This window comes from Leptonychotes weddellii, chromosome 1 (genome assembly GCF_054177405.1).
Source record: "Leptonychotes weddellii isolate Sample4059 chromosome 1, ASM5417740v2, whole genome shotgun sequence".
Lineage (NCBI taxonomy): Eukaryota > Metazoa > Chordata > Mammalia > Carnivora > Phocidae > Leptonychotes > Leptonychotes weddellii.
Genome location: NC_138369.1, coordinates 179,822,281 through 179,831,802, shown reverse-complemented (window position 1 = coordinate 179,831,802; position 9,522 = coordinate 179,822,281). Strand labels below are relative to the sequence as shown.

Here is a 9,522-nt window from a genome sequence, read left to right as displayed (position 1 = left end):
AAAAAAAAAAAAGAAAAGCCCTCCTTCCTCCATTTTGCTGATAAGGAATTGAGGCACAGCAGGGTTAATGAACTTGCCCAGGGTCACACTGCTGGGACATTGCAAAGCTAGGATCTGGACAAAAGTGTCTGTAAAGCTTATATTCTGCCCAGGCAGGCAATGTCCTCCCATTGGGAGAATATATTCAGGGATCAAACATAGGTCTACCCAGTCCATCCCAGAGTCTATCCAAGTGTTAGTGATCCTCAGTTGCCCCTGTAGTTCATGGCTCCTCTACTTTATCTGCCTCTAAATTAAAATAAATAAACAAACAAATAAATAAATAAATATTTCCCTCACAATCCAAATTCTTTTACAACAGGGCAAACTTGAAGAAGTTACTGGGGCAGTCATTTGAATGCCCTTTATTATCAATGTCTGTGTAGCTCTTAACAATTACCAACACTTTCATGTACATCTTCTCATTTGGTCTTCTCAATATCCAGATGACATATGTTACAGTTAGAGAACTGAAGCTCAGAAAGGTCACCAGCTCGCCCAAGGTCACACAGCCATTAGCTTTGCCTGGCTCTGAAACATGTCTGCATTCTGTTTGTCTCACCAGGCTGGCAATAAATGCTTGCAGAAGGCTTTAGCTAAATAGCTCGGTTCCCTGAGGCTTTTCTCCTAGGTTCCTCCAAAAGCTAAACAAATCAGTGTACTTCTTTAGAACCTACTAATCCAGGAGTAACTTGGCCACTGGAAAAAACTGTGGGTCATTAATTTTTTTTTATTATGTTATGTTAATCACCATACATTACATCATTAGTTTTTGATGTAGTGTTCCATGGTCATTAATTTTTAAAAGAGCATTGAGTTTCACTGACTAGTAATCACCATGGGTGGTTCTGTGATAGATCAATGAGCAATAAAAATGAATACCCTCACTGAAGGAGTTCATAGTCAAGTGCACAGACATAACAAGTAAACACAAGAGTAACAGGCACCCCTGCCCAGCACTGACTCCTCCATGAAGACAGGATCAGTCTACTGTTCATCCACACTTTTTGTCTTCCATTTATTTTTTTCCCTTTTAGATGGCCCATCTATCCATCATCCACCTTACTCCTTTCATCTCATTCCTTATAAATTTTAGACACCAATGGTACCACTTTGGCAATTTAAGGTTTGTATGACTAAAATGTAAGCTCCACTAGGGAAGAAAGTTTTGTCTGTTTTGTCCATTGCTATGTCCTCCAGTGCCTAGAACAAGGCATATGGCACAGAATAGGTGCTCAACACATACATATTGGGAGAAAAATCAGATACTCATTTAAGAATTCTGAATTTAAAGAACAGTAAACTTAATAAAGTAATAAACAAAAAGACCTCTCCCCACTCTATCCCAAATGGCACTAATTTTTCCTGTTCCATGTGCACACTCATTCCTTCATTGTTCATTTTCCCACAGTGAGTAGCTTCAGTGTGATGCCCTGGTGTCGTCTCCCCAGACTCTAAGCTTTTATGTCCATTCCTGGTGTAGAAGGGGCCTCTCTTTAATGTAAATGGGGTCACTGACAGCAAGCAGCCTCTGATGTATTGTGTTCTGTGTAGATTGGGATTTGGAACTCGAACAGTGGGCTTAACATGACCGATGGCAACAAAGACAGGTCCAACAATGTCACTGATTCACTGGCCAACCGGACACTCATCGTCACCACCATTTTGGTAAGTTGACTGAGTGGAATTCAGGGTGTTTTATCCAGACTCCTGCCCTAGATTTTGAAGAATTCTTCAGATATCTTTTTCATGCCAACAATTTTGTCTGCAAATGTCAATTTTTAATCAGGACACTGAAAACTTATGTTTGTGTGTACCTATAATTGCACTGAATTAGAAGCTTCCAGTAATGTTCTGCACATCTCCCACCTTCAATCCTTTCTCAGCTCTGCCCTGCTGCACTCTCTGGCCCCACTCAGCTAGTCTCTCTTGCTCTCTGGCTGCTGGTTGGTTTCAACCAAGTAGAGACTCTGGCAAGAGACCAAGGAAGTAGGGAAAGAGAAGTAAGAGCATTTCTTCCCCTGCCTCCAGTGGTTTTCTCAGAATGTCTATCTCTCATAACCACAGCTCCTATTCTGTCAATGATCCTGCTTCCAGACCTCTGCTGTCCTGGATTCCAGGAGCACTCTTTCCTCCTGCCTGCCTTAACCCTAAGTGATACAAGCTTCCTGATATGTTGGTCCCTGGATGTTTATACCCCAGCATTCCTCCCACTTCCATCCCTATTGCTCCCTTTGCCTTGCTCACACCTCTGTAAATAACCCCTTTACTAAGAGGCTTTTCAAAAGCCCAGGTAAGGGTACTTCCTGCTTCCTATTAGAACCTGATCATACCCTTATCCAGTCATTGTACATCCACAGGCTGTTCATTTTTTCTCTTTTCCAGCCCTAACCCAAAGAGTAAAGGACAAGAGAGGCCACCTCTGAAATCTTCACTTTCAGACATTCTTGCTTTATTAGATTCAGTCTATAATGTTAGACCAATTTATTTCTGAAACCGTTAACTTCTGAGAATTGTTCTTCCATAATAAAAATGGTTTTGTTTTTCTGGTGACTACTTTCTCAGCAACTATCTCATGAAAATGTAGAATTTTGTATTTCTATCAGTTTGAGGATAAGCCTAAATGGGTCTTAAATGTCTGGGGGAAAATGTATAATGAGAAGTAAAAGGACGTATCAGTAATGTAGGAACTATTATAATGTTATAAAATAAATTTTCATTTAGCCAAATGAGAATAAGGTTAAAGATACGTGGCAGTAAGGAAATGTCCATTATTCATAGAATAGGGGATTTATTATGTAAGTGTATAAGCAAAGAATTACCAAATATAAGATTTGAGGTGAGTTCAAATAAGAAAATGGAACTGCTAATATAAGAAGACATATAAATAGTCTTTGAACAGGATACCCTGAAGGAATCCAACCAAAATATGTAGATAAAAGTGAATAGTGAAACTGAGATGAAATTTAACTGAGAGATGAGGAAATGAGAATATTTAGTAGATAGGAAGTTTGAAGAGCAAGAAGATGTATTTGCTGATTTAAATTTCCTTTTTGTTAGTAGGCGAAGTTCTTATGTAAAAGCCAGGAAGGAGGGGTTCATGAAAAGGAAGTCTGGGTGTGGGGACAGATGAAGGCCAGATGCCCAGACATCTGGTCCTTCATTGCTGGACCTCAAGTTCAAATGTGACTCTGTCTCTATCATACTATTTACACACAGCCCTGCCCTCAGCAGTGGAGAAAAACATTCTCATTCACACTAAAGAGGAAGAGAAACTAATATGGGAAATGTTCTGTATTGGTAGAAGGTATAGGGAAAATGAGTTTAGGGAAGGCAGGAAGGTGAGCGACTAACTTCCTTACTCTGAAATCTTAACAATCATTTTCAAATATTTTATGTCTTCCAACTGTGGATGGAGCTTGTATAAGGAAATTCTGCCTTCATTATAACAGGGTTTTCATATCTGCTTTGTTTCAAATAGGAAGAACCCTATGTGATGTACAGGAAATCTGATAAGCCCTTATATGGAAATGACAGATTTGAAGGGTATTGCCTAGATCTGTTGAAGGAATTGTCAAACATCTTGGGTTTCATTTATGATGTCAAACTCGTCCCTGATGGCAAATATGGAGCCCAGAATGACAAAGGAGAGTGGAATGGAATGGTCAAAGAACTTATAGATCATGTAAGCAAAAATACATCTTTTATATATGGGTTTTAAGTGTCTGACAAAATGCATAGTAAGAAGTAAAAGAGAAAAAATGACTGAGTCAGGGTCAGAAGAAATGTTACATTTTTTTTTAATCCTAATAATGGTTTAAGAAGTAGGAGAAAACAACAAGGAAATGGAGTTTGCTTACGTAGAAGGGCAAGTAAGGACACAAACTGAGAACAAAAATTTATGGGTCCATCCATCATGCTGAAGAATAAACCTGAGTGATTCTTAAATTCAATAAAGAATTCTACAGTTTGCAGCTCAGAGCAAAGTCTCATCTTGGCAGCTGATTTTATGACCAAGTGGCTCCTTCCTTGCTTTGCTCATATGTCCTTTTTAAACACACCCCCCTGCAGTTTTTTCCTCCATTTAGTTCCAGGATGTATATATGTCTGTCTGTTTGTATTTCATACCTTCTTGTTTCTCTTTGCTAATAAATACTATTTCATAAGCACAAGTATGTAAATTAACTGTTTTTATACTAGAGCCAAGCATTACATGAGCTTCTTGCATGAGAAACATTTGGAATTGAGAAACATAGATCAGGAGGAGCCAGGAAAATCCAGACATTTGCTGGGAAGTGAGGCAACTAAGACAATGATTTTTAACTTGCTTTTGCAGAAGGCTGATCTGGCAGTGGCTCCTCTTACCATTACCTATGTTCGGGAGAAAGTCATTGACTTCTCCAAGCCCTTCATGACACTGGGCATCAGCATTCTCTACAGGAAGCCCAATGGTACCAATCCAGGAGTCTTCTCCTTCCTCAATCCCCTGTCTCCTGACATTTGGATGTATGTGCTCTTAGCCTGCTTAGGAGTCAGTTGTGTACTCTTTGTGATTGCAAGGTAAGTTCGAGAACTACTGAATTTACAACAACAGATCTAGGTCAGTCTCAGATTAATACGTATGCTCTAGACTAGGTAACATAGGTTAAGAACTTTAAAATGTTATTCTAATTTTGCCTGGTGCTCTATTCTGTCAAGTTCTTCCCCAAAAAGTCACGATTTGAATGAATATATTCTAATTTTTTAAGGTACTTTTAAAAGACAACAAGAAGATAATTTTTATATTAATTTAATTTTCACAGTATTTAAGGCAGCATAAAATATTTATTTACCTATCTTCTCTGAATTATATTACAACAAAGCAACAGCTCAGCTAATAAATCTAAAACGTTTCAACAGGAAGAGTAAAATGGTATCCATATACTTGACACTTGGAATATTCCATTACTCAAAACAGAAAAAAAGTTAGCTAGGAATTATTGTAGTAAATAAGAAACCCTGGGGTGAAACAAGAAACAAAGAAAAATACTTTGAAAATTTGATAAAATTTATTTTTAAAAACTTTAGAGAGTAAAAGAGCATTCTAGAAATAACTATGAAAAGAGAGATTACTAACATGTAGAGTCTAAAGGCATGAAATATTTATGCTATCATTGATGATTCAGCTTAGGTTTTATTTTCTGAGATAACTCTATATTTAACCATCCCACTTTACACAATTCATCAAAGGATTTTTATACCTTTCAGTAGATTATATTTTCTAAATTCCTTTGATGTTGAATTTGAAACACAGCTATTTTATCTTTCTGTTGGCTTAAACATTTGATATCCCTAGATAGAACATGTAAAAAAGTAATTGCTTTTGTATGTACCCCACTAGTTTTCAATCTTTTTCATCTCTCAACAAAACTCAGTGAACTTTTTCCCCTGATCAATTTTTGTTTTCCCTCCAGTAATTTCTATGAGAAATATTTCTTCATGCCAGGTCTCTGTCATTTTCCCCTCTCTGGTTTTGATTAATGCCAGGTAACTCTTTCCCTGGCATAATTATAAAGCAAGCTTGGGAAAATAACCTAGGCTAGGAAGTCTTAAAGATCCATGAGGCACACACATACAGTCAAACTGAATGAACGTGTGTGCTCACATGTGGGTATACATTCAATATGAAATAAATGTTTTCTCCATACCTCACACCTTATAAAGTGTATCATTATCAGATCCAAATTTTGGCCAAGTATTAAGCTACTTTTAAATAATGACCAAAGCTCTCTTTTTATAAGTCCTACCACAGAAGATAATATATTAGTGTGTATGTGTATGTGTATTAATGTGTATGTGTAGTGATATTGTGCTTTGATACTTTAGTGCTCTAAATCAGTGGTTCTCAACTAGGAGGGATTTTATCTTTCAGGTAACATTTGTCCATGTTCTAAAAACATTTTTTTGGTTATCACAACTGAGGGTGGAAAATGCTACTGGTATAAAGTGGGTAGAGCTCATGGATGCCACTAAACATCCTACAGTATGCAGACAGTTCCCAATAACAAAGAGTTACTTCAAAATGTCAATAGCACCACGTCTGAGAGATCATGTTTTAAATAATGAAAGAAGATGTTGCTTTGGGTATCAAATTTTAAAAGATAAGCTGCTCACCTTTGGAGGTGCATTTCTTATTACTGGTTAGTGAGTGAAATTAATACTGCCCTAGAATGGCTATTTAATAAATGACCACTTGACGAACACTCTATAGTGAATAAGAAATTTTGCATTGACTTGTTCCATTACTCTGTTCTGGGGCCCACATCTGTTGGGTGATATTGGAGACAGTAGAGCAATCCAAGCAGCAGAGGGAAGTAGGTTTCCTTATCCCCCTGTCTGCTGCTCTGTCTAGGCAGTGATGCTGATGAGTAGAATAGGCAAGACAATGCTGATAACCAAATATGTTATTTATCATACTGATTTGATCAAAGCCAATGGGAGACAAAACATGTCAACAGCATCCAGAAGTTCTTATAAGTGTACAGGCTGAAAGTACCCCTTTACACCTGACCCCAGCTCCGCCTTTAAATTGCCTTATTTTTGTCATCAGAATCGTGTGACATTCAGTCATTTTCTCCTCCTTATTTTGACTGTTTCTCTATCAGCTCTCAGTGACCCAGAACCCTATATTTTCTGACTTCATTCTATTTCTATTAAGAAAGCAGCCCCCAATCAATACTACCCACTCAATATTCCTATTCACCGACAGCACCATTTATAAACCAGCTCTTTATTTAGCTTATTCTCCTTGTCGCCTCTTCTCACTGCCTTTCCTCTCATTCTGGGTCTTGGAAAAGTGGAATTGCTGCGCATCGAGTGCGCACTTGCAAACAGCATGGTGGTGGAACGTGGAAAAAAACTCCCTGCAGTACGCAGGTGCACCATCATGGGGATCTTACTTTCAACTACATTCATCCCTACACCCTTGAATCCATTCCTACTTCTACTTCATAAAGCCCCTAAATATATTTTGGAGATGATTCCCAAAGACAAAATCCTTGTTGAATAGATGTGCCAATTCACTTTTACTTCCCACCATCATAGCTTGAGACCATGAACTTGGTCACTCTGCACCAAGAAGCTAAGATGTGAAATGGCTTTCTGTTACCACCTTAGTGGTTTGCCTTCAGAGTTAGTGAAGTAGAAATAAAAAAGTTAATCTCATAATCATCGTTAGCTCTAGAGAGGCTTTTGAATTTGTGTTCTGAAGTATATCCTTTTATGTCCTTTTAAAGGGGAAAAAAAATAAAGCCCATCACTGCATTTAGGCTAATGTTCTCACTAGGTAGATGTTTAAAAATCATTTGCTAACCTGAATTGAATTCATAAAGCTAGACCAACTAAGGAAAACTATATAAACATTTAAGTTACTATGACTTGTTTAATTATGATGCTACAAATGTGCATGTCAGGGTTTTTGTTTTGTGGTTAACATTTTTTAAATTACTTTTTGAAAAACATTTAACCCCAAGGAATTATGTCCATCATGAACACACAGTTTAAATAAACCAAATATCCAGGTATCACATCTGCTTACATTTTATGATTTATGTTTGTCTTATTAAAAATGAACATTTTTAAGTTGACATTTAGCAAAAAAAAAAAAAATCAAGAAACCCTTTGACTGTAACTCTGAAGTTATCATACAAACCCAACAGTTATATCACAAGCTCAAATAGAGCTCTGTCCTTTAAAAGATGAACAGATCTCCCTCTCCTCGATGCAGCCCAATATCCATTCTCAGCCATAAAAAGAATCCCTTAATTAGAGATCTTCAGCCGGAAGATTGTTTTATATCTCCCATTCAAGTAAAAGCTTGGTATATATAAACATAAACCCCAAATGAACCTTTACTTTTCAACATAATGCTACTCTTTTAGATGCAAATTTTGACACCGATTGTAAGCACATTTGTCCCTTTCTCTGTCATTTTACTAAAGATCAGTATCAATTGGGAATAGCAGCCTCAGAATATCATGAGTGTAGGTCATATATTAATTTTCCCGCAGCTTCCTGATGCTGACACTGCTGTCACACTGGCTATCTTTAAGCAGGCATTGGGCATTTCAAGCTGAGATATCTACATCCAGGCAACAGGTAGATCTATTGCTTTACGAAAACCCAGTGTCTTACAGCACAGCATCCTACTGACACTTAATATCCCTCAGTCCAATGCAAATCACTCAGAATCCCGGAGAGAAAGAACCTAAAATATCTTTGCAGTGCAGGCAGAATCATATTGCTGTTTAGACAGTTTTCCTTTTTGCCTTGGAAAAATTAGATTAATTGTTCACTTAGAAATGCAAAGTATGAGGGGGTGGGAGGATGGGTTGGCCTGGTGGTGGGTATTGAGGAGGGCACGTTCTGCATGGAGCACTGGGTGTTATTCACAAACAATGAATCATGGAACACTTCATCTAGAACTAATGATGTAATGTATGGAGATTAACATAAGAATAAAAAAAAAACATAAAAAAAAAAAAAAGAAATGCAAAGTATGAAACACTGACACAAGACCAAAAGCAGCATTTCAAAGAGGAAAGTGATGAGCTCACTGATCAGAGCATAGATGAGGAAGAAGTACCCGAATATCAGGGGGGTTAGCGGTTGCCCGGTTTTATGGTCTGTTGAGAAAAACTCCTTTGAGTGCCTAAGACTCCTAATTTATTGCAATTAATATTTTAAAATCATTGTACAAGTGACAATGATATTATTTAAGTAATGGCATCTTTACTGTGCCTACTGTTTCAATTAGTGGGTTCATTAATATTGGTATTCGTTTCTTCAGCTCAGCAAACTACTATGGTTAGAAGAGTGTATAAATTCAAAATTTAATTATAGTGTTGAAACAGTAATTAAAATGTATTGGCATGGCATTGTCAACTGCAGCTATATTCATAAGCTTCACAGGACCCTGCACTGTGCGCCCTGCAGCTGTGGAGTAATGAGTTGGGTACCATCACTGTGGGGTAAACTATGAGACTATTATCTCTGTACCCCTAAGACTTGATGAGGAGACACTGTACACTTTGCAGAAGGTGTTCGGGGGGGTTTAGGGAATGGTTTTTCATTAAGAGAAACTGTCTGCCCAGTTCCTTGTGCACGATTCACAGTGTGCCCTGCCTTTCGCTGTAGATAATGTATTCACCTTAATCCCGGTTCTCCCCATTGTGTCAGCAACCTGCTATTGTTTACTGCTGAAACCTTATGGCTGGAGAGAATTCCGTATGTTCCCATCAGTTTTATGGGGTTTTAACATTACTCTAACGCTCCTGCTTCCATTAAAAAAACCCAATGGCAAATGGCAAAGCTTCCAGGGCTAGGAACTACAACATTTTAAATCATTTCCAGATCACTTTGCAGAGCCTCTGCTAATGTCTATTTGGGGAAATAAGTGCCCCTTGGCAAGATAGCCCTACAAAATAACCACAGAGTGGGCAACTC

The 9,522-nt window shown here is 37.8% G+C and overlaps 1 protein-coding gene across 1 annotated transcript in view; it reads left to right on the top strand.

Moving 5' to 3' along the window:
• GRIK1 (glutamate ionotropic receptor kainate type subunit 1) overlaps positions 1 to 9,522 on the top strand; it is a 130,410-nt gene that overhangs the window by 79,370 nt on the left and 41,518 nt on the right. The window contains exons 12-15 of the mRNA XM_081819155.1: positions 1,296 to 1,351; positions 1,594 to 1,707; positions 3,521 to 3,724; positions 4,376 to 4,599. Coding sequence (XP_081675281.1) covers positions 1,296 to 1,351; positions 1,594 to 1,707; positions 3,521 to 3,724; positions 4,376 to 4,599 — 598 coding nt within the window. The remainder of the gene's footprint in view (positions 1 to 1,295; positions 1,352 to 1,593; positions 1,708 to 3,520; positions 3,725 to 4,375; positions 4,600 to 9,522) is intronic.